Source organism: Empidonax traillii, unplaced genomic scaffold (genome assembly GCF_003031625.1).
Source record: "Empidonax traillii isolate 1590-97213 ecotype Southwest subspecies unplaced genomic scaffold, ASM303162v1 scaffold1729:size67628, whole genome shotgun sequence".
Classification (NCBI taxonomy): domain Eukaryota; kingdom Metazoa; phylum Chordata; class Aves; order Passeriformes; family Tyrannidae; genus Empidonax; species Empidonax traillii.
In genome coordinates this window covers 5693-30028 of record NW_020956922.1, presented here as the reverse complement: position 1 = coordinate 30028, position 24336 = coordinate 5693, and the positions used below count along the sequence as shown (strand labels likewise).

Genomic DNA, 24336 nt, shown 5'->3' with positions numbered 1-24336 from the left:
GACTGGGAGGTTGTGCCTGTTGGCCCTTGGCCAGGGGCTGTTTCTTGTGAAGCCCAGGCCGTGTGTTAGAGCTGATAAAAATCCACGTGAGGAGCTGAGTCACCCCTGAATCTGGCACCAGCTCAGGGAGGGTGTGCAGGACTCTGGGAGATGCCACCTTGCACTGGTTCCTACACCATCAACCAGGTGGTTGCCAGCTCCTTTCCAGGGTGCCCAGGGGGCTGCAGCCCACCCTGCCTGGCAGTGAGTCTTGGCTTGGTGCTGCTCCCTCAACACCTCACCCGGGGCTGAAACGCTGTAAAAATGAAGAATGTGAGTGGAACACTTAAGATCCAGGAGAATTTGGGGCTTGTTGATGGTGGTCAGCAGCGGGGCCGGTGTATGTGTGTCATTTGTGTCCACCACAGCGACACAAACTGCTCTGAGCAGCAGCAAATCACAGAGCCACAGGAGGGGGTGGGTGGGAAGGGACCTTAAAGCTCATCTCATCCCACCCTCTGCCATGGGCAGGGACACCTTCCACCAGCCCAGGTTGCTCCAAGCCCTGGCCTTGGACACTTCCAGGGATCCAGGGGCAGCCACAGCTGCTCTGGGCAAACCTGTGCCAGGGCCTGCCCACCCTCACAGGGAACCACAGACTCTTTGATTCCTGAGGAAATCGGTTTCTGTTCCCAGAGGGAAATAGGACCTTTAAAGGCACCTGCTGGAAAATTGCATTTTCCTAATTGTCTTTATTTTCTGGTTTGTTTTGTTTTGTTTTGTTTTGTTTTCCATGACATTATTCCCAACCCATCGCTGCTTTGGGGATGCTCCAGGCCCGGTTCAGGGCAGGTTGGGATGATCCCTGTGGCACTGCTGGGCTGGGTGGGCACCATGGGCACTGAAACCACCTCTCAGCATCCTCCATCCTGGCAGCTCATCCCCAAAAGGCTGCTGAAGGAGTGAGTCCCTAACTCCTAGGGTTGTCCCCAAGGCCACGCTGCCCCCAAACCCTCGGGCACAGGCAGGAACTGTAATAACCCCAACCCTTCACCTCCTGGGCACTCCTGTGCCAGGCAGGATTTTTTCTATGAGCAGGAAATGAGCAAAAAAAAAACCCCGATTTCCTCTTTTCCTCTCTTGCCCAGCCCGTGGGGGCTGCAGCATCCTGGTTATTTTGCAACCAGGGCCACCCTCCCTCGTGCCCCTGAGGGGGGTGCTGGGAGCCTTCCCTGCCCCCGGGCAGCAGTGGGGGATGGAATTTTGGGGGGAAGAGGCTGGAACTGGCCCAGGGCCCTTTTCTCCAGCAGATGGAGGCATTGCTTTGCTTCCACCACCCTGCAAGCCTCTGGGAAAGCCGGGACTGGGGCTGCCGTGGGAGCAGGGAGAGGGACGTGGTGGGATTTGGGGAGGTGCAGCAGCCCCTTTGTGGGGGACACAAGGACAGGGGGGCCCCAGCCAGCTGGGCAAGCGACACTGGGGTGGCCTTGGCCTCGTGGGGATGGTGATGGCAGCTCAGCCAAGGGCTGGGATGGCCTCGTGTGGGGTCAGGCTGGTCCCTGGGGCTGGTGGGACAGGAAAGGGGATCAAGGGGGTGACTTCAGGATTAGAAGAGGAGCCACCTCGCAGAATCACAGAATATGCTGAGTTGGAAGGGGCTCACAAAGATCACTGAATCCAACTCCTGGTCTTGCACAGGACCATCCCCAAGAGTCACACTCTGTCCCTGAGAGGATCATCCAAACCCTCCTGGAGCTCTGGCAGCCTTGGGGCCGTGCCCACTGCCCTGGGGAGCCTGGGCAGTGCCCACCACCCTCTGGGGGAAGAACCTTTCCCTGAGATCCATCCCAACCCCCCTGGCACAGCTCCAGCCCTTCCCTGGCTCCTGTCCCTGGTCCCCCCAGAGCAGAGCTCAGTCCTGCCCCTCCTCTGCCCCTGCCCAGGCAGTTGGAACTGCAGTGAGATCTCCCCTCAGTCTCCTCCTCTTCAGCTGAACACACCAAGTGCCCTCAGTGTCCTCACAGGGTTCCAAATCCAGGCCCTTCCCCATCTCCGTGTCCCTCCTTTGGACACTCTCTGATGGTTTCATATTTTCCTCCCACTGTGTCCCCCCAAACAGCCCCCAGGACTCGAGGTGAGGCCGCCCCAGGTCAGGGCAGGGCGGGACAATCCCCTCCCTGGCCCGGCTGGCGATGCTGGGCCTGATGCCCCCTAGGACAGGGTGGCCCTTTGGGCTGCCAGGACACTCTGCTGACTCAGATCCAACTTGCCACCCACCAGGACCCCCAGGGCCCTTTCCCTGCACTGCCTTCCAGCCTCTCATTCCCAGTCTGTCCCTCCATCCAGGGTTGCCTCATCCCAGAGACAGAATCCAGCACTTCCCCCGTTGAACTTCCCATGGTTGGTGATTCCCAGCCCTGGGATCTTCAGAGTTCTCTCTATGGGGCCTCCCTGCCCTCGAGGGACTCAACAGCTCCTCCCAGTTCTGAGTCCCCACAATCCCTTCCAGCGCTGTGTCCCAGCTGTTTAGGACGATGTCAATGTTCAGGTGCATCCTCAGAAACCCTCCATCAATAACTAATAACAGATTAATGGCAGTGGCAGCTAGGTAACACACGTGCATTGATCATTTATTAGTTATTGATACGGACTCTGAGAGCATTGTTTAGCATTGTTCAGCATTGTTTATTATGGGGTTGATGGGCTGAAGGGCTGCAAATCCCAGCAGAGCCCTGGGGAGAGGGGAAGGTCTGCTGGAGTCTTGGGGCTTCTCAGGCTGGAGCAGGTCTGGAGAGCACAAAGGCACAAATCCTGCTCATGGTGCAGGTGGTCCTGCCATTCCCAGGGGTTTGCCCTCTGATTTTGTCTTTTCTTATTGAGGCCCACGAGGGGAAAAAAAAAACAAACAAAAAACCAAACGAGTCACAAAAATCCCTTTTTTTTTCAGTTTTTTTTTTTTTTTTCTTTTTTTGCTCACAAATACATTTCACATGCTCGTTACATAGAAAACTGGGCCAGGTCTGCACCGCCCAAACCTGCCTTTGCTCCCTCTGTAAAGGGTCTGTGCCCCACTCCCCCACCCACCCACCCACCCCCCCAGGTAAAAAAATCCCATCCCAGACATCAAACAGGGGGTGAGGGCGGTGGGACCCCCCGTGGGACCCCCGTGGGACCCTGGTGGGACATGGCATGCACGGCTCGGGGGGCCAGGGGCACCGGGCATGCGGGGGCTGCCAGGGCAGGGAGCCTCAGGGAGGAGGGAGGAGGGTTGGGGGCTCCCCCCTGTCCCCCCCAGGAGCTGGGGGGGCACCCAGGGTGGGGGGGGTGTTCTGAGCAGCCCACCCAGCAAAGCCCCTGGGGTGCTCCTGTCTCTGGTGCCTCTGCGATGCCCACGAGGGGACGGGCAGGTGCCTCCTCCAGCTCCCAGCCTGACCATTCCCAGCTGGAGAAGGGACATCCAGGTGGGGGATGTGCCTGTAGGAATGGGGACAGAGGTGCAACAACCCCCCCCGAGGTGCACATGGTGGGAGGAAGAGGAGGAGGAGGAGGAGGAGGAGGAGGAGGAGGAGGAGGAGGAAGCCATGGGCTCCCTGCATCGCCCAGGTCACATCCAGGCTCTTCCCTTCCAGCTGGGCCAGCTCCACTCCTTCTCCCACATGAAAACTCATGCCCAGAGGCAAAGCCAGGGCAAAGCCTGGGTAGGGTGGGATGGGAAGCCAGGAATTCCCCCTGGGGCAGACCAAGGGCCGTGGACCTGCTGCTTTCAGCACCAGAGGGTGCAGGATCCAGATGGACACGCTGGAGGTGCCAGCCAGGATATTCTCCCTGAACTGCTTGTTCCCAGCCTTTCTCTCCCAGGCTGAAGGGTCTCCCTGCACAGGACAAGCCAGGTCCTGCTCTCCCACGGACTTCAACCTTACAACCCAAAGAAAACAGACCCAAAAGTGCCTTTTGCAGGAATCTCGACCCTTCCACCCTTTCACCCCCATCACTCCCACAGTGGCTTGGGTGGATTCAAACACATCACCCTGCGGCTTCCCCTCCTGATTTTAATGGTCTTGGCCTCATTTTGCCTTTTTTGTCCCTTTTTTTTCCTGCTGACACCTCCTGAGAGCCCGGCCCTGGGTGGGTTATTATTGCTTGTGCAGGAGCATCCCCAGACTCCCGCGTTGGCAGACGCTGCACCTTAAACCCACTGATGGGAAACTCTCAAGGCACAGCTGTGCCCTGGTGGGTCTGTCCTTGCCAAGGGGCTGGAGGAGACCCCCCCCATCTTGGCACAACCTCCCCCCCGGAGCCCCCAGTCCCGGAAGACTTTTCTCTTGGAAATTCATTTAAAAAAAAAATAAAATCATTGGACCAAAAAAACCCCACCAACACCAAGAAAAGAACCATAAACAACCACCAGGAAAGTTTTCTGAAGAGAGTCTCTTAAAAAAAAGAGGGAGGGTGTGGGGGAAAAAAACCAGGAAGCGTTTGTGTGTTGTGTTTTGTTGTTTTTTTTTTTTTTCCCCAGGCCCAAACGCTGCTGATCTTTTGGCTCGAGAAATGCATAGTTGGTAGCGAAAATTCCGGCTACATCGGGAGCCCCCGGAGCCGGGATGGCCCCTGAGCCGGGGGGCTCACCGAGGGCCCCGCAGGGCTGGCACACTGGGCTCGTCCCTCCCCGACCCCGAGGTCCACCCAGCTGCCACCCTGCTGTGCCCGTGGCACCTCTGGTTTGTCTCCAGCCACGTTGCCACCGCCAGCCCCGCGATGCCACCGGCGCTCCCACGACCCCTCCCGGCCCCGTCCCGCCCGGGGAGCCGGGCAGCAGACAACGCTTCTCCTCCGGGAGAGCCTCAGATCATCTTCATGTTGAACTTCCTGGCCCCTCCCTGGCCCGTGGTGGTGGTGGGGCCGTCCACCTTGCGGAAGGAATACTCCACCGAGAAGTTGTTCTTGTGCTGCCCCCGGCCGCGGCTCCACACGAAGAGCAGGAGGAAGCAGAAGAGCACCACGCCCAGGAAGGTGATGCAGCCCATGGCCGTGGAGACCAGGATGGTCTTGAGGTCCAGGGTGAACTTCAGGAAGACCTGGGTGTCGTTGTGGAAGGTGTCGTTGAAGTCGCTGAGGTACAGGGTGCGGTTGGCGCGGTGGGCGCCGTCGGCCGGGCGCCCCTTCACCGTCAGCGTGGCGAAGTAGGTGTCGTTGCCGCCGGCGTTGCTGGCGATGCAGATGTAGGTGCCGCTGTCCTGCACCTGCGCGAAGCGGATCTCCAGGGTGCCCCCCGGCAGCACCGTGGCCCTGCCCGTGCTGCGGGTGGTGATCATGCGGTGCTGGGGGGACACCCAGGCGATGGACGGGTCGGGCTCCCCGTCCGCCCGGCACAGGAAGGACACCGACTGCCCCTCCCGCGCCGTCACGTGCTGCAGCTTCCGATCCCGGATCTTGGGCTTCTGGCAGGTGAAGTACTCGAAGAGCACCGAGTCCGGGAAGTCCCGCAGGGCGTTGCCCTGGATCTCGGGCGGCGAGGAGCACATGGGCTGCTGCCCGTCGAAGTTGAGCGTCTTGCGGCGCTGCAGGATCCAGAGGAGGCGGCAGTCGCAGGCCAGGGGGTTCCTGTCCACCCGCAGCGTCTCCAGCGTGTTGACCGAGTGGAAGGTGCTCTCCTCCAGCGTGGACAGGAAGTTGCTGGACAGGTTGAGCAGCCGGATCTGTCTCAGGCCAGAGAAAGCCTGAGGCTCCACGGACACCAGGAGGGCGCCCACGATGTGGAGCTCCTGGAGCCGGATGAGGTCCTTAAAGGAGCCCTTCAGCACAGTGCTAATGGGGTTGTAGGACAGGTTGAGGTACCGCAGGTACACCAGGTTCCTCAAGGCAGCGGCGGGCACGGCCGTGATGTTGGTGTAGGTGATGGAGAGCGAGGTGAGGTTCAGGCCCTGGAAGCTGGTGGGGGAGACCTCTTCCAGCAGCGGCCAGTTGTCGATCTCCAGCTGCAGGAGGTTGTAGAGCTTCTTGAAGTTGTGGTCCTCCAGCGCGGAGATGCTGAGGTGGCGGAGCCGCAGCACCTCCAGGTTCTGGAGGTAGGAGAGCGACTCGGCCGAGATGGAGGTCAGGTTGCACTTCTCGATGGTCAGCTGCTCCAGGCCCAGCAGCCCCGAGAAGGCGCGCTGGGAGATGTACACCAGGTCGTTGTCGCCCACCTCCAGGCTCTTCAGGTTCCGCAGGTCCTGGAACATGTAGTCCAGCAGGATGACGAGCTTGTTCTCGCTGATGTCCAGGAGGGTGAGGTTGGTCAGCTTGGTGAAGACCCCGGGGGGGATGAGCTTGAGCTGGTTGCCCCGCAGCCGCAGGGTCTGCAGGTTGAACAGGTTGCTGAAGGCCCCGGGCTCCACGTTGGAGATGATGTTCTCGCTGAAATCCAGCTCCTCCAGCAGCGGGTACGGGGAGAGGTCCCCGGGGTTGAGGCAGCGGATGCGGTTCTTGTTGAGCTCCAGGATCCTGGTCTCGGTGGGGATGCCCTCGGGGATGGAGGTGAGGCGCTTGCGGTGGCACACCACGGACCTGAGGTGCGGGGCGCACTCGCAGCGGGCGGGGCAGCCCCCCACCCACGGGGGGCTCAGCAGGACCACGTGCAGGGCCAGGACCGGGAGCCAACATGTCATTGTGTGGAGCATCTCTAGGGGCTCGTTACCATCCGCCCATGAGCCTGCAAGGGGAGAGATGTGGGGTCAGCGCAGACTAACAAAGCCCTACCCATTCCAGATCCCCCTCGTGGTCCTCAAACCACGGCCCGTGGGCTGATCCAGTCCCAGTTCCCCCAGGAAACCCTCCAGGTCCTTTTCTCTGCGCCCGACGTGTGACCTGCTGATCATACCCCGTGCAAACTCGGCATTAACCCCGTCAGGAGCACAGGGAAACTGAGGCAGGGGAGGGGTTCAGGAGAGCTGCAGACCCACAGCTCAGCCTCTGCACCACCCCCTGCCCCCAGCTCCGTTCCCCTGATGGGGCACACACGGGCACAGGGGACTGTGGGCACCCCGGGACAACACAGACCCCCCCCCCGGGCAGTGCAGAGCAAAGAGATGCCGGCAGAGGCCCCGCAAACTCGTGACACGGGTGGGACGCCCCATCCCCTCGGCTCCCTGCGGGGCTGGGCCCTCCTCTCTCTCATCCAGCGGCACAAATCCCAGCACGTCCCTCCCTCCCTCCCTCCCTCCCCCGCTAAACCAAGCACCGGCCACCTTAAGACTTTTCGGAAGCCACAAATGCCACCCCTGGGGCTCGGCGCGGTCCCGCGGGACGGGGCACGGCTGGTGTCGCACGTAGGGCTTGGTCCTAGTCCCCATACCCATTTTCCCCCTCGGAGCGGGATTAAGGCGGCCGCGGGCACAATCTTTGCCGGCGGGGGGATTAACGCCGCCCCCCCTTCCCGGGGATTAGCACTTGGCCGCCGCTTTCCCTTTTCTTTGCTTCCCCTCCCCTGCCCCAAATCTGCCGGGCTGCCTGGGAAGGCATCTCCCAGCCTCTCTGCAAACACCTCAGCCGCCTCTTCTTAATGAGACACGGTCATTAACCTAATTAAGCGGCAGAGCTGCTCGGTCGGGGCGCACTGGGGTGTTTTTGGGGTCTGGCAAGGGAACACTGGGGTACCTCCAGCTACCCCTGCAGAGGTGCAGTGAGTGGGGGCACTGATTCCACCCTCAGCATGGGGGGATTGTCCCATCACTCCCACAGCACTGGGACAGCCAGGCTGGATCCAGCCCTTCAGGGAAGCCCAAGCTGTGGCTCTGGGGATCACTGGACCAAGCCCAAGCCTCCCTCACACGCTCCCTTCTGCCCCCCTGGGCACATCAGGGCCCCCAAATGTGTCCATCGCTCAGCAGGACGTGGGGAGAGGGGATGGGACATCTGTGGCTGCCCGAGGCCATCGTGGTGGGGCTGCACGTTCAGGCCCATCTTGGTGCCACTGCACGTCCTCCTTGCCCAAAAGCTTCCAAAAAGGCCCATCTTAAGGTGCTTGGATTAGGGGGTGACAGAGGGAGAAGGGCTCAGAAAAAGTTCTTCCCCAGGGCTGTCACCACCAGGATGAGCGATGGGGACCCCCGAGGGGTGACACTGGTGGAGCAGGGGCAGCAGGAGCTGGCCCATCCCAGCACCCAGCACCTCCTGCTCTGCACATCCACCGTGCTGACAAAGGACACCAGAAGCCAGTGTCACCCTCCCTCCTGTCCCCAAGGGGCTGGTGGCACTTGGGAACAGCCTGGGGGGGGCTGAAGAGGATTGTTGATCCTCTCTGTGCTCGCAGAGGGAGGATGCAACAATCTCCAAGGATAATTTCCTGCCCTGATCCCATCACCCAAGCAGCAGAGCAATTTCTGGCAATAAACCCATTACCTGGTGCAATTTTGGAACGAGGGAGATTATCTTTTATGGACAGGGGTGCTGAGGGACAAGTGGTGGCCCTGGCAGTGCTGGGGTAACCGTTGGACTCGATGATCTCTGAGGGATCTCCCAACCTCAATGATTCTATCCTATGATTCTGTGACTCTTTTTTTGGGGCATGTCTTAATTTTGCCACAACTTCCCTTTTTCCTCCAACGAACTCAAACCAGCAGGGAAGTGTCACCGTTTCACCCAACCATGGGGGGGGGGCATTTAACAGCATCAGCTTCCCTTGCTGGGGACAGTGGGGTGGGACTGGAGACCCCACTGCTGGCCCTGCCCCTCCTTGCCCCCTGCCCAGCACTGCTCAGATTCACTCCCTGCAGCAGCCAACTCCCCCCAAATCCAACTGGGGGTCCCCAAACGCCACCCCAAAATGCGTGGGGGATGTGGCTGGAGCTGCTTGGCAACCTCTGCCTTCCAGTGCCAGGAGCCACTCTGTGATGGCTGGTGGCCCCAGCAACCTGAGCTGGCTCTGGGGGTCAGAGGGGAGGTGGGAGCAGCTCCTCTTGGTCCTCCTGGCTCTCAAGGCTCTGCTCCTGCTCCGTCTCGGACGGGAAGGATGTGATCGAGCACCAGGGAAAAAAAAAACAAAAAACCTTCCTAATTTATTGTGGCATTTCTTTGTCCTGTTTAAAGAAATAAACAGGCCCAGCTGCCTCTGCCAGGCTGAGGGGCTCCCATACTGTGCCCACCCATCACCCCCCTGCCAGGGCTGGGGGTTTCTTTGCCCCCCCTGCCCGAGGCAGCCGAGCCCAGCCCAGCTGTGCCTCCTGTTCATTATGAATGAGCCCTGGGTAACCCTACTCCACTTTTGGTCACTGCTGCGGCCACCTGAGCCTCCAAGCAAAGGTGTGGACCTGCTGCAGTTGTTCTCCCTGGCAGATGGGCAGCGGGAGCCGCAGCCCAGGGCTCACCTTCCTGCTCTGCTGCCACCCTGGCAACCCCTGTCCCACGTGCCGATCCAGGCGTGCCCTCTGCAGAGGCAGGGATCTTATCCTGGCTGCTGGAGTTATCTGCCCTCTGGTTTGGTGGTTTTATCCTGTTCCTGCTGGGTTGGATGCACAGTCACTGCCTGGTTAGCCATAAACACAGTGGGAAGCTCAAACATCCTGCCAGCAGCTGTAGAGGTGGGAGATGGCTCTCTGAGTTTTACCTGGCAAGAAGGACGACTCCAGCCCGGGAGGAGCAATGGGAACCACCTGCATTTGTTGTTGCTGTTGCTGCTCTGGCACCCATGGGTGCTCTGGGGGAGCCGGGCACAGCCCCAACACCCTCAGCAAACCCCGTGGAGGGGATTAACAGGCACTGGGTGAGCCCCCTCCTGGCAAATCCAAGCTCAGGAGCAAGGATCAAGGTTGGCTGTGTCTCTGTAGGTCTCTGCCAGCCCCAGGACACCCTGCAGGAGCTGCCCCAGCTGCAGAGACCCTCAGTCCCCTGCAGGGGCACCTGGGTCCCTGGTCCAAGCCGTGTTGTTTATTAATAGCTCATTCCTGCCATAGTCCCGGGGGAAACCAGGCCAATTAAGCCTCCAGTGCAAGGCCTAGATAGAGGCTCTTCTCATTTAATTTGTTTTTAAAAATAACACAGGCCTGCTGCACGCAGGGCTGGGGCAGAGAGCCAGCAGAGCCGAGGGGCTGCCTGCCACGGGAAGATGCAGAGCAGAGAGATTCTGGCCACTTGGGAGCCCCTGGAAGAGCCCCTTCCTCTCCCTCCTTCCCCACCACCACGTGTGGCCACCGAGCCCAGCAGCGTGGAGGGACTGGTTCTTGGGTGATCAGGGAATCATGGAATGGTTTGTGGTTGGTAAGTGCCTTTCTGTGGGAACTGATTCCCACCCCATCTCTTGGAAGTGTCCAAGGCCAGGTTGGACGGGGCTTGGAGCACCCTGGGCTGGTGGAAGGTGTCCCTGCCCGTGGCAGGAGGTGGAATGAGATGAGCTTTAAAGATCCCTTCCAACCTCATTCTGATTATTCTGGGATTCCACGACTCCTGCAGGTGGGATTTCGCTCCTCTCCTCACCTCTTCCCAGAGCAGAGGAGGCAGCACAGTCCCTCCCACCTCCTTCAGGTGGCTCCTGCTTCGCTGGCACGTGCTCAGCACCATCACCTGAGATTGCTGATCAAGAGCAATTGCTCCTCCACTGCTTTTTCTCCCTTTTTTCTGAAAATCAGCCCAGCTTGACATTTCCCTGCTTGGACAATCTCCTGGATACAAACACTTCAGCCAAAGCAACCTCTTGTTTTATCCTTCCAGCAGGATGCAAATGGTCCTGCCGGGACTTTCTCCTTCCAGAATCCCACCAGTGCTGCCCCAGGCCTGTGGTACCCCCTGCATGGGGTGGGGAGAAGGCAGAGACACCCAGGGGACGTTCTGTGCTCAGTTTATGGGATGCTGCTGCCTCTTTCCAGGCACGGGGACCCCGGGGAGGATGGAGACCCCGAAGTAGGGAGGGAGAAAACGGGGCAGCAATTCCCCCAAGATGGGACTCAAAAGGCTGATGGGGGGGATAACACCAGCCCTAACACACAGGTGCCAGTGCCAACGACTCGTGCCGGTGCCAGCACGTCCCAAATCTGGCACGAGATGGGAAAGGACTCCTACAAACACCAACAGCAGCCAAGTGCTGCTGGAAACACCAACAGCAGCACCGGCAGCCAAGCCCTGTCCCTGCTGCCACCCTCGCTCCCTGGCTGCTGTCCCCAGCCCACAGCTGGCCCCCAGCCAGGGCAGCCAGTGCCAAAACCCCGGCCTGGCTGTGCCAGCACCCTCCCAGGCACTGCCACCCCCGGGGAGTGTCCAGAAGTCCCCCTGGAAGCAGCGCGGGCTCGCTGACAGCTCATTGACAGCCACGGTCCCTCCCTGTGCCGGCACTGCGGGAGGAGCTCTGGAGTCGCCCTCAGGGTGTGACCCAGACGAGGTCTGGATTATCAGGAATAGGAATAGGAATAGGAGTAGGATTAAGGATAAGAGTAGGAATAGGAAAAGGAGTAGGGTAGAAGTAGGAATAGGAGAAGGAACAGGAATAGGAGTAGGAATAGGAACAGGAGTAGGAATAGGAGGTGGAATAGGAGTAGGAATAGGAATAGAAGCAGGAATAGGAGTAGGAATAGGAATAGGAATAGGAGTAGGAATAAGAATAGGAGTAAGAACAGGAGCAGGAATAGGATTAGGAATAGGAATAGGATTAGGAATAGGATTAGGAATAGGGCTGCACCGAGTGGGCTCAATGGCTCGTCTGGGACTCCAACATCCTGGAGCTGCTGGCAGGGGCCTGGGGCAGGGGCTGGGCTCCCTGATGCCAAGCACTGCCAGGGGTGGGTGTGCCAGAGGCTCTGCACTCTTGGCCCGGGGCTCAGGGCAGCCAGAGCTGCCCAGGACAGAGCTCCTTGAGGCTGGACGAGGAGTTCCCAGCGCTGTGCCAAAGCCTGTCCAGACATCTGCTCCTCCCTCCCTGCCAGGAAACCTCGAGCCCTCCATTACACCTTGAAACAACCCCTCCCCTGTGGGTTGGGGGCTGCAAAGGCAGCAAAACAGAGTGCCCAGGGAGTCTACTTCGTGCTCAGCTCTTGGTGGTGACGCCACTGATGTTGACCTGTGCTGATGGGGATCCCTGGGGGCACTTTTGGGTCTGTTTTAGACCTGACAGAGCAGTTTTATGCCCAAATGTGAAGTCAGGGATGCAAACCATGGTTTTCCAGCTCATGGTAGAAACACTGAAACGAGGACCAAAGGAGACCTGTGCCACCCCCAAACCCAAACCTGTGGCTCCTGCAGCTTTATTTCATTTTATTTTATTTCTTTTTACCCCGAGTCTGCAAATCCAGTGGGTTTGGGGCCACCCTGAGCTTGGAAAAACCCCAGAAAAGACATGGGGAGGATGGAGTGGATGGAGGTGACGCAGAGGAGCTGCAGGAGCACCCTTAGGACCTCCCCTGGCTCCTGAGGTGACAGCAGCAGGTTCCTCCCTCCGTGTCGGGCAGCAGAAACATCCCAGCTTATTCTGGGGCGTGGAGGAGATTAAATCAGAGCCGAGACACAAACAAAAAGGCAGGGAACTCTGAGGGTCAAAGCAGGCCAGGGATGTGCCCACGCCAGGCTCTGGTGATCAGGCAATTAGCAAACCAAGCATGAGAATAATGCAGCTGAAACGGGGAGAGGAGGAGAGAGCTGGGGGGTAAGAAGGAAGAAAATCAATCACCAGACCTAATGGAGAATTATCCAGTGGAGAGCTATTCCTAAATCCCATCAGAGGCTGGCTGGGAAACAAATTCTCCTGGCTCTGCCGCTCTCGGCGTGGTTTTTTTCTGGGTCAGTCCCTGTGCCAAGCAGAGCTGGGCTGGGCAGGCAGGAGGGCAGAGCTGGGGGAACAGAGGGACAGGCTGAGGGGCTGGGTGGGCACTGGGGCAACCTCGGGGCTTGGGGGAGCACCCAGCAGGGTCCCTGTGGTCTCCCATCCAGCAGGATCCTTGTGGTGGGTCCCCCCACCCTGCAGGACCTGTGAGTGGCCTGAGAGCCCTCAGGGCATCAGGTGGCCAAGTGACAGTCCCCAACAGCCATTCAGAGCCCAGCAGCGGGGCTGGGACCTCGTGGCCCTCTCGAGGCTGCTCAAACAGCAATAGATTTTCCTGACAACGTGCAAAAAACGGGGAGAGAAAACGTGAAAGGAGCTGCGTGTGCAGGAGACAGGCTCTGCTGGGTCACTGTAGAGCGTCCCCAGGCGTGACTCGAGGGCTTGAGAACACGAAAAGCTCCTCCAGAAGGGAGTTATTTTGGTGAGTGGCAGCTGCTGCATCTCCCGCGGCTCCTCCCAGGTCTCGGGGCCGGAGCAGCGGCTGCGCCAGCTCCCAGCTCGGCAGGATTCACCTCCCCAGCCCGAGAACTCCGTGGCTGGTGCCTTGGTGGAGACATCTTCCCTGCCCTGAGCCCACAGGACGCTCCACTCTCCACTTCCCTCCCCCGTGGAAACTCCCAGCCCTCGCAAAGCGCCGGGAACGAGGATCCCCCGCTGAGCTGAGACACCACCGAGACGGCTCCAAAGAAGCCACTGCTTATTTTTAGAGACAACCTTATGATTCCCCAGCACGTGGCCCAGGCAATACTGTGCAGGCAGGCACAGATTGGCCACAATCTGCTTTTCTTCTTGATAGACATCATGTCTGAATCTACATCTCCACAAGGAGCTCCCAGGAGAGAGGACATTTAGACACGACCACATCGTACAGCACTTCTGAAAGGTCACTGCATGTACCAGGCACGAGGTGCAGAAGCCACTCATCAGCACCAGGGGCTTTGGGGAGCTGTTTAATATTCCAGGAGCATCTTTATTTCTCTACCAAGGTGAAGAACTGCTCTAAAAGGGGGGAAGGGGGAGCAGGACAAGTGGGTGCTGGACTTATTTCCACCCAAAGCAGTTGGACTGAAGCACCAGTCAGACCTGGGAAAGGGTGGCTGAGACTAAACCTGACCTGGATCTCAACAGGTTCAGCACCTGCTGCACCACACAGGAGTTTTAGAGCCCACACCACAGCACTGTTGAGAGATTTACAGAACATGAGCCCACCCCAGCCCTGGCAGCACAGATGGGACAGTGGGGCACAGGCACATCCCAGCTGCAAGCAGAGCATCTTGGAAAACAGGGCCACGCTCCTGCCCCCACAGAGACACAAATAAAGACCATTAAATGAGAGAGGGGAATTTGCTCCTTCCCCATGCAGCTGCCTCCAACTCCTGCTTCCCATTTAACCAGCTCCTCACTCACCAAAACACAGCCTGGGAGCAGCACCCCGGGAGCAAAACCTGGGTGGAGGAGAGCACTGAATCCAAGGTGGATGGAGGGACGTGGAAAGGGATGGAGGGAACACATTGGAGCCTGGCCAGGCAGAGCACAGGCTGTGCTGGGGACACCCCACAGCGTCCCTAAAATGCTTGGGGGGTGGCACTTCCCCCCCGAGGGGCTCTTGAGCGGCGGGGAGAAGGTGCCACCTCGTCTCCTGGAGGGGCCCCCTGTGCCTTTGCTGCTCCCAGCCAGGCAGCTCCAGAAGCAATGAAGTGCTGGAGCAGGATGATTAATAGCGGGCACAGCAAAGCATATGCTGTAATTAGCCACCTTTCAGGAGCCTGATGGATGACGCTGCTCGGGGGCGTGCGGAGCACCGGGAATGGCACACGTGCAGCCACCCCCAGCCCAGCCCAGCCCAGCCCCGGCCCAGCCCTGGCCCAGCCTGCCCAGCAGAGCCCTGCCATGCTGCTGGGTGATGATTACAGGGCACTGTGAGTGCCAGCTGCCTCCCACGGGCTTTGCCCCAGCGAGCGACCTCGGCCTGAGCCCCTGGCGGGGCTGGCACGTAAATTATGCCCTGATTGCTGCCACTTGCTGCCAGGGCTGGACCTCTGGTGGCAAAAATCCACTCCTGATCCCTTACCTGGAGAGCAGTGGCACCCACCGAGTGCCGGGTGCTGCCCCGTGAGAGTCTCTGAGGGCTCACGGATAGAACAACAGCCCTTTCCAGCCCTTTTGACCCTCAGAAAGGACCCTGCTCCTGAGGGATCAGCCCCGTGGGGTGCCATCATCCGTGGCAGGAGGTGCAGGGGTGGCTGGCATGCCAGGGAGCCCAGCTGTCCTCTGGGAGGGAGCCTGGAGTCCCTGGGTGGCCGCTGCCTCCACGCCTCGAGAGGGTGATCCGTCATCCCAGAAGGCTTTAATTCGACTGGACTCGTGGGCAGATGGACAGACTGACAGGCCAGACTGACAGGCAGCTGCCTGCTCTGAGGACAGCAGGGAGAGGCAGCTGTGGGTGGAAAACAACCCCGTCCTGGCAGGACTGCTCAGCTCTCCACGGGAAAACCAGCTTGGAGCTCTGGGGGGAGGCTGAGGGGGGCAGAGGACGAGCCCCAAACTCTCCTTGGAGTGGGAATTCCAGGCAAGAGGAGCGTGGAGTGACAGCCCTCCCTTCCACCTCCCAGCTCTGCTCGGCATCAGTGCTGGGCTGGCTGCCTTTTTTAAAGCCCTGTCTCCAGCTGCTGCATCGGAGATTTTATTGCCATCCCAATTATGATCATGGAAGCAGCGAAAGCAAAATGCCATTACAGGGTGAGATAACGCCTGACATCCCAATCCATCCCCGTCCTGCCTGTGCAAACACCCCCTGCAACAACCCCTGAGACGGGAGGGGGATGGGGGAGTCATCCCAGCCTCTCCCTGAGCCCTGCAGAGCACAGATCCCTCCTGGCCTCGCTGCTCAGATATTGGGGGGGGCCAGTGGAGCCCCGGGGGGGTCCAGCTGTGCTTCCCCCACAACTCCCCCAGGCTGCAGACTGCGGCCAGTGGTGACATTTGGAGCGAGACGCGCTGGCGTCAGTCCCCAGCTCCACAGCTCCGGGGGATCAGCTGGGGCTGCGGGCCCAGGAGAGCAGCTCCTTTCCCATGTGCAGCCCCAGGAGGTTCCCAAAAAAGTCAGAATTCTCCGTGGTGGGAGGGGAGGGGGATGGCAGGGCTGTATGGTTGAACTCCCTGTCCAGCACCTCGACAGCAGAGCCAGGGCAAAGCCTCCAGATCTCCAGGGTGGAGCTGGGGGACTCCCAAATCCCATGAACCCCCCCCCCCCCCAATCCCAAACCACTGCTCCTCAAACTGGTGCTGCACATGCACCCTGGCACAGCCAAGGCATGGGATCTTCCCAGTGGCCAAGCCTGGGGTCGCTGCTGTGCCCAAATCTGGGATCCCAACTCGTGGGCAAGGCTGGAACTCTCCCTGTACCCAACCCTGTGGCCAAGGATGGGGACCCCACTGCTGCCTGCCACCAACCTCAGGGCAAGTACCAGAGCTCATCAACACCCCTGAGCTTCACATCACAGCCCCACTGGAGTTATTTCTTGTTCCTTTTGGGGTCATGGCAACAGGCTGGAGTTTTCCTGCGTGGGACAAACCTCTGGCTCGGCGGCGCCGAGTGCTCCCCTTGCAAAGGACAGTGGGGACAAAGAGGGGGCGATGCCACCAGGCAGGGATTGGCCAGGAGCTAGAAATGAGCTGGATTTCAAGTGTCCCAGCCTCGTGGGGTGATGCTGATGCCCCCAAACCCCCCCAAGGCCCAGGCAGCGCTCACCGTTCTGCAGGTTTGGGGCCGCGCCGACATCGGGATCCGCTGAGACATCGGAGACCGGGGGGGGTTAAATGGCAAAGGGTCCCACACAGCCAGCCCTGGCTCCTCTGCACAGAACAGCACAAGGAGATGACTGTGAATCACCTTCCCACAGCGTCCAGCACAGAAACCCCAAATAAATCCCCTCAAAGGCCAAGGATGTGGCACAGGGACACCTCCCAGAGAGGGGAAGGATCCTTAGAGCTGCTCCAACCTGATGGGTGACTGACCATTGCAGCTTGCCTGGCTTTTTATATTTATAAAAATAAATAAATAGGAAATTCTTATATCACTTTGTGCCCTGAAGGATCCTCCTGGAAGCAGGAGGGAGTCCGAGCCCAGCACTGCCACGGACAGCTCTGGGTGGAGCCGAGGGAAGACACAGCAAATGCTCTTTGGGAATCCCGTGTGGGGATTTCAGGAGGAGATGGCACCCACCAGCCCCTCAGGAGTCCACCCCCCCACCCCCCCATCTCCTGTGTCCACCCCCTGGGCACTCTGTGGGGTGGAGAGACACTCCCAACACTTCTGCAGCAGATGCTGAACCCCAACCTGTAGGCAAGTGGTTTGCTGCAGTTTCACTAAAGCATTTTTGAGCTTAACCTGCCTGTAACAAAGAAAGAGGGAATTCAAGGAGCTGCTTCTGGAGGAAAATCCAGCTCCTCCTGGTTAAACAACCCACAGATCCCCCAGGCTCAGCCACACCCACACAGAGATGCTGCTGCTCCTGCTCAGCAGCTGCTCTGTCCTCTCAAGACCCCGCTCCAGGTCCCCACTTGTCGCTGCCCCTGCTCTGTCTCTGCCCCAGGGGCAGCAGCAGCAGCCAGGGAAGATAATTCCTGCTGAGAGAGGCTCAGGAGCCTGAGCCAAAGGAGCTTTCCACGGCAGGGATTTGCTGGGAATGGTGGAGGAATGAGGAGCTGGCTCTGCAGGGCAGCCAGACCTGGGGGCACAGGGCTCACAATTCCCTTAGGGACATCCCTGGAGCCAAGAGCTGGTCCCAGAGGGATGGGTGCTCCCCATCCCCACGTGCTCCTGAGAGCTCCAGCACCACCCATGTGCTGCTTTTGGCTGGGTGAAACCTCACCTTTGGGGTTCCCAGAGACCTGACAGTGCAACAGCACTCTGGAAAAGCTCCAATTCCTCCAGGAAAGGAGGAATCCCAAGGCCAAAGTCAGAGGGGTCCCTCCAAAACCCACCAGCTCAGTCTCAGCTGAGCAGACACCATGTGGAGGGTTCCACTTTCCCAGCCACCCCCCAAGCCAGGGGTCCTTCACAGCCCCTGGGGGTGTGAGGCACCAGGACTTCAACAATCCCAGCTCGTTCCCTGCTCCAGAAAACCTTCCCCTTGTCCACACTGCCTGAGTGATCCAGACTCCTCCCTGGGAGGGCAAACACCCATTTCCAAGCTCCCAGAAGGTGCCAGTGTCAGTGTGACACACCAGAGCCCTGCGTGGCAGTCAGTGGCAGGGATGCAACATTCCCACACGCTCCAGGTGGGAAGCACAGAACTCCAGCAGGGATTCACCCACCAAAGGAGCAGTTCCAAATTCCCCCCTCCCATTAACAACCAAAATCTCCTGAAGGAGTAACTCACAACCAACACCTAAAACAGCACGAGAGACCCAAACCAAGCCCTGCTGTGGGCAAAGGACATAGAAACACCCTGGCCTGCCCTCAGCACCTGTGGGGACAGGTTTGTGGCACCACTAGCAACTACAGCGTGGGATTAACATCCTGTGGGTACTAAAACCCTGTGTGTACTAAAATCCTGTGTGTACTGACAGCCTTCCCCAAGGATTTTGCCTAGAGGGGGTCCAGAGGGATCCCAGCTCCACAGAGATCTGCTGGGGGATAACGTGGCACTGGCAGCTGCTGTGGGGCTGCTCCAGTGCCTGAGCAGTGTGGTAGCTGGGAAGGGAATGGGTTTGTTTCCCACTGCAGTGCCACGTGTGGGACCTCACCCGCTCTGCTGCTCCATCACCACCCAGGGGTTAAACACAGTCCCAACAGAGCAGCTCAGCTGCTGCTCCTGATGGCCAGGCTGCAGCTCTGGGGATGGATAAAGCAAAATTTAAACCGAATTCCATGGACCTACCCATGTGTCCACTGCAAAACCTGCCGAGAGCAAATTGCTGTAAAGGCCAAACGTGCCCAGCTCCCGGCGCTGCCCGCCCTCCCCTGCTCTCCCTGCGGGCAGCCAGGCACCGAGAGGCTTTGCTTCCAGACCTGCCTGAGCGCTGGGAATGCTGGAATTTCAGCTCACTTTAGAGCCCACCTGGGCTTGGCTTGGCTTGTTAGGTGAGCCCGTCATTCCCAGCCCCGGGAACAATCCAGGGCTCAGCTGATGGTCTTGGCGTTTGTTTTTGGCAGCTCCCGTGTCACTTAGCAACCTCTGTTTCAGGTTACCTCCGGGGTTTTTGTCTGCAAATACACTTTAATCCCTGTGAAAGGGGACCCACCAGCACGTGGGTGAAGTGGCTCGAACCTCCTCCAGTCCCAGCTATGAGTCACCAGTGTGTCCTGGGACCAGGGACAGGAGCCAGGGAAGGGCTGGAGCTGTGCCAGGGGGGTTGGGATGGATCTCAGGGAAAGGTTCTTCCCCCAGAGGGTGGTGGGCACTGCCCAGGCTCCCCAGGGCAGTGGGCACGGCCCCAAGGCTGCCAGAGCTCCAGGAGCGTTTGGACAACGCTCTGAGGGACAGGGTGTGACTCTTGGGGATGGTCCTGTGCAGGGCTAAGAGCTGGACTGGATGATCCTTGTGGGTCCCTTCCAACTCAGGACATGCCAGGAGTCCCTCAACACCCCTGCTGGTGCCCAGGATCCAGCCAGCATTGCAGTGCCCTGGCATCCAGGAGCAGGGAGCAGTAAAGCCAGAGACTTTTGCTCATTAATGTAATTAATGTCAGACTTCCCAGCCAGCCAAGCTTCCATCTGACCTTTAGTTACTGGAATATGAGCAATAAAAGTGACACGTTATCACCGAGGAGGTGTCAGGGGCTGCTCATCTGAAATCCTCCCCCAGTGACAGGCCCCCAGAGGAGCAAAACGTGGAAAACCAACAGGGAAGGAGGAAAAATTCAGCTCCACCTGCTCACAGAAGCACAGCAGGGACAGGGCATCTCCCACCTTCAGGGGGGGGGGGCACAGCCAGAGAGGACCCCAGGGAGAGAAATGGAGAGAGAAATAAGGCAGAGCTGTTAAAAGATGAAACAAAGAGGAAAGGACCCGTTTCTGAAGAGCCTTGGGAAGGTGGGAAGTCACTGGGATGGAGGCAGCTGCGCACGATGGAGCCAGCATGGCCAGGATCCCAGACCAGCATGGAGCGATCCCTGACAGCGCTGGCTCTGCCTGGGATGATCCCAAACTCACAGGGCAGCCACAGCCTGACCCAGAGGGAACCTCAGGGCATGGAAAAAAAACAACCCTGGCAGCCTTGGTGGGAGGTGTGTGCTGATGGATGAACCTAGCCTGTCAGATCACAACCCCATTTGTCACTGCAACAGCAAACAACCCAGGTCTGGCTTTCCAGAGGTTTCCAGATGTTGGAGCAGGGCTGGGCACGGCAGGGGAAGAGGCAGCGGTGCCAAATCCCAGTGGGACTTGTCGGGAATCGTTTTTGCCGCCAGGCCGGCGCTTGATGAGAAAAACCCACCCTGAAGGCAAGGAGGGAAAATTCTCCTCGAACTGGTGATGGAAAAGGTGCAACCCCCACGGTAACTGCTGGGCTGACACGCAGGGCAGGGCTGGCAGGGGCACGAGGACTGAGGGAGGATTATTCTCCTCTCCCCCCCTTCCCCCTCCATTAGTCACACTGAGTTAATATTCCTGCTTATTGAAAAAGGTCACAATTTCGATCTCGTTTATGTCACTCCACCTTCCCTTTGCAGTGGCGGGGTCCTGCTCGTTTTCCATCCCTAATTAGTGTTTAATTACAGGATCCCTGCTCCATCCCAGCACCAGCCAGAGGTCCTGGCCACGCAGCCTTCCCCTGGTTCTCCAGGGAGGAGATGCCCCACGGAAAGCTGACCCGAGAACAGCCTTTTCCCCCTGGCAGCACGAAGGGAACCAGATGGACCTTCCTTCCAATTTAAATGGGAAAGCACCAAAATAGCTCATTCTGTCAATATTGAAGGGTTGGTGTCCAGCTGTCCCAAGCACCAGGAAGGTCACACTGGGTGACCCCCTGGAAAAAAAAGAGGCCAGAAGCACCAACCGCCCTCGTGGTTTGCTCCTCTGGCTGTGCTGGGTTGGAATGAGCAGCCAGGGCAAAGCTCTGGGCACTGAACTCAACACCTCCCACTGCCCCTGAGGGGAATCAAACCCCCTCACTGGTGGGAGATGTTACACCAGGGAGATGTGGCCGATGGAGTTCGGATGCTCAGCCAGAGCCACGTGAGTTCTCCTGCTCTGCTCTGCAAAGCTCTGCCACCACTGACCCGTGTCCCCACCACGAGGATCCTGCTCATGAGGCCTTCTGAAGATGGGAAGGGCCTTCCCAAGCCTGCCTGAGTCCTGCTCCAGCCATCCAAGCTCCATCCCCAAGGGCAGCACAGCCTGGCCACTCCATGTCCCAGCCCAGGCTCCTGGTGCCCCAGGGCCAGACGAGCCAGTCCCACCACGTGCGGCCCATCAAGGCCCCCTCAGTTATTTCAGTCAGCAAAGGACCCCTCCCATCCACCTGGACTGAAACAGCGGCCAAAATTGAGTGGGAAAAGCGAGTGAGGTTTTGGGGAGGCTTTTCTGGAGATGCCACTCCTTCCTCTTCTTCCCTCCTGTGCCCGCTGTGGGAAACAGCCACAACATCCCCACGCTGGCAGCTCTGCAGCCAGTGGGTTCCTCAACCCCAGGCAGGAACAGGACCATCCCCACCCCCCCAGGTCCATCCCAGGTCCCCCACGACCCTCCCTGAGCCTTCTGGGAATGTCGGGGTCCCTGCGACCTGGCAGGGGCTCAAATGCACCCAGGGCAGCAAAAAGGGGGAGAGGGACAATATTTAGTTTCAATTTTTCCTCTATTCCCTTCCCATTAAATATTTTCTCTCCTCCTTTCCAAGAACCTCCCTTATTTCTCCCCATCTCCCTCTAGCAACAGTATCTTGGAGAAACAATGAATTTTTAATAGGAGGGGGCGGTGGGAAGAGGCAGACCCTGAGGCAAAGAGAGAAAGCATTGATCTGTTAAATAACCCACATCATCACCAAAGCACATTTTAGGGAGAGGGAACCACGTGAGGGACCACAAAGCCCCACAGGGCAGGGTCGTGGCCCCCCCCCCTCTCTCCTAACCTGGCCTCAGGATGATGCCCCACAAATTCCAGGCAAAATCCTGCTCAGAGGAGCTTTCCCAGCCACTCCCAGCTGTGGCTGCCCCATCCCTGGGAGTGTCCAAGGCCAGGATGGATCAAAGGAACAACCTGGGCTAGTGTAAGGTGTCCCTGCCCGTGGCAGGGGATGGGGGTGGGATGAGCTTTAAGGTCCTTTCCAACCATTGTGGGATTCTGGGATCCCAAAGCTGACCTGGACTCACCTGCTGGTCCTTGTACCCCACTCAAATCCTCCCCAGGCTCTGCAGGGCCAGGGAGCTGAGGATGCCCAGCTCCCCTGCAGCAGTGCCTGGCCCTGTCCCCCCACCACAGGCTGAGCCTAAATATAGTGCCTGGCTCTCTTTCCTTGTAGTGCTCTGAGTGAAAGTCCTTTCCCATGAACTCACTGTTGCTTAATAAAGCACAAACCCTCAGAGACCTTGATGCTGGGCTGTGTCACTTTAATTGTCAGCGACACTTGTTCCTCTCCACCCTGGCCTGTGGCTGCTGCTATTTTGGTTGGCACATCAGGAGCTGAACGAGGTCCGAGCCGGCGAGAGCTGGGACAGCTCTAGAAAACCAACCCCACATGATGGATAGGGCTGCAAACTGCAGCCAGGCTCGAGGTGGTGGTGGTGGCACGAAAAAGGCAGGGGGGAAGAAGGCAGGGGAGCCAGGGAAGAGCTGGGCTGAGCCAGAAGGTGGGGGAAGGAGGGGGGCACGTGCTGGGGTGGCTGCTCGGTGAGATGGATGGATGGAGGTTGTCCCTGCTCCCAGCCTGGCACCCAGGGTGCCTGTGTGGATGCCAAGGCACTGTGACAGCCTGGGGATCACAGCCCAGACCCTTCATGGCTGGCTCTGCTTTCCAACTCATCTCCAGGGAAGCTGCTCCTCGCAGTCGGCCCGAATTACCCACCCAAGTCGCAGCTATTCGACCACGCTGGGCTGAATTTGCTCCTGTCCTGTTTTCTATGAAGAAGAGGGAAGGGCAGCCCCTGCTTGGGGCCAGGGAGGGCTCTCCACTCTGACAAGTGCCATTTCCCAGCCCTGGCCTCACACCCTGTTCACCCTGCAGACCTGGAGCACCCCTGGGTTCCAGCTACAACCCCAAAGCACCAGGAGCGAAAGCAAAGGGATCCAGAGGAGAAACCAGCACAGGCCGTTGCCAGTGGCTGAGCTCCAGCACATCCCTGGTCCCACATCCCCTGACACAAACCTCGTGGAAGGGCCTGCTTCAAGGTAAACCCTACAATACCTTCCCAAACAGCCTCCCAGAAAAGCCCATGGATAACGCCCGAAGCCCCGTCCCTCTCCCTCCCACGGCCAGCGCAGCTCTCGCAGCATTTCCAAGCACTCTCATGGGTTTTATTCCTCCATCTCCTCTCAGATCTCTGCTCTGAACATTCCTGCCCTCCCTTGTTCATTTTGGTGCTTTCCCAGGACTCCCAGAGTAGCCCTTTAGGACCCTTCTGCCCCTCTCTGCTGCAGCCTCTGCCCACAGAGCAGAGAGATGATCCGTGAGGCTCCTTCCACCCTGCTGAGACGATTCCAGCCTGGCTTTACAGCCACAGACATTCACAGGCAGGAGGAGCTGGGCTGTCTGAGACAGTGTCTCAACCTACAAAGCCAGGCCTCCAGACTAAGCCAGGTACAGACAGGGGAACCGAGGCACGGGCTGCACGTTGAGGGGTTTCGCAGCCTCGTGGCGAGCCCGTGTGTCTGGGGACAAGCTCAGCCACGGCCTCACTTGCCTCCTGCTTCCCTTCACTCCCAAAACATGGGATTTTGGGGCTTGGGGAGAGATGTCGCTGGTGACAGGCATCCCACCTGGGCTGCCCACGGCGCAGCGTGGAGCCGGCGGCGCGGGAATTGCCGCTGCCCACGCGAAACGCTCCCGGCCACGTGCTCCGCATTCCCAGCGGGATTTCCAGGGCTACGGCAGCAGCTCACTCCCATCCATCCCGGGGACAGGAACACAGCAGCCACGCTGCTCAGAGCTCGTGGAGCAGCCCAACTCCTCCTGCCTTATGGCAGCTCCGCTTCCCCCGAGCTGCCGAGAGAAGGGGGACCACCTGCTCCCGGCGGGGAATCGGGAGCCAGTCCTTTTGAAAGGCTTGAAACGTTGTTTTTAAAAGAAGTTAAAGGCTTTAAATTCATTTAAAGACTGGAAAGGCCGAGCACATGGGCAGGCAGCGCCAGCGGGCTTTGGGTGTGGTGTTTAATTGGGGGCTGTGCTGCTGCTGGAGGGAAGAGCAGTGATTAGGTTTGGGCCTCGGAGGGAGGGATGAGTTATCTGGTGCTGCAGGATTAGCACAGCTAATAAAAGCAGACATTCCTGAGCTCTAAACACTATAAAATAGGGAAAAAAAAGCCCCTGGCCCTGCTATCTTCAGCAAGGGATCATCCCCTGGGAAAGGCTGAGCCTGGCAGCAGTGGGAGATGGGGCAGGATCTGCCCTGGCTCTGCCACCACAGCGAGTCCCTGG

General features: G+C 59.0%; 1 protein-coding gene across 1 annotated transcript in view; it reads right to left on the bottom strand.

Moving 5' to 3' along the window:
• Positions 1–4477: 4477 nt before the first annotated feature.
• LINGO3 (leucine rich repeat and Ig domain containing 3) overlaps positions 4478–24336 on the bottom strand; it is a 22211-nt gene continuing 2352 nt past the window's right edge. Inside the window, exon 2 of the mRNA XM_027908494.1 lies at positions 4478–6670. Within this exon, the coding sequence (XP_027764295.1) occupies positions 4821–6638 (1818 nt within the window). The 5' untranslated portion in view covers positions 6639–6670 and the 3' untranslated portion in view covers positions 4478–4820. The remainder of the gene's footprint in view (positions 6671–24336) is intronic.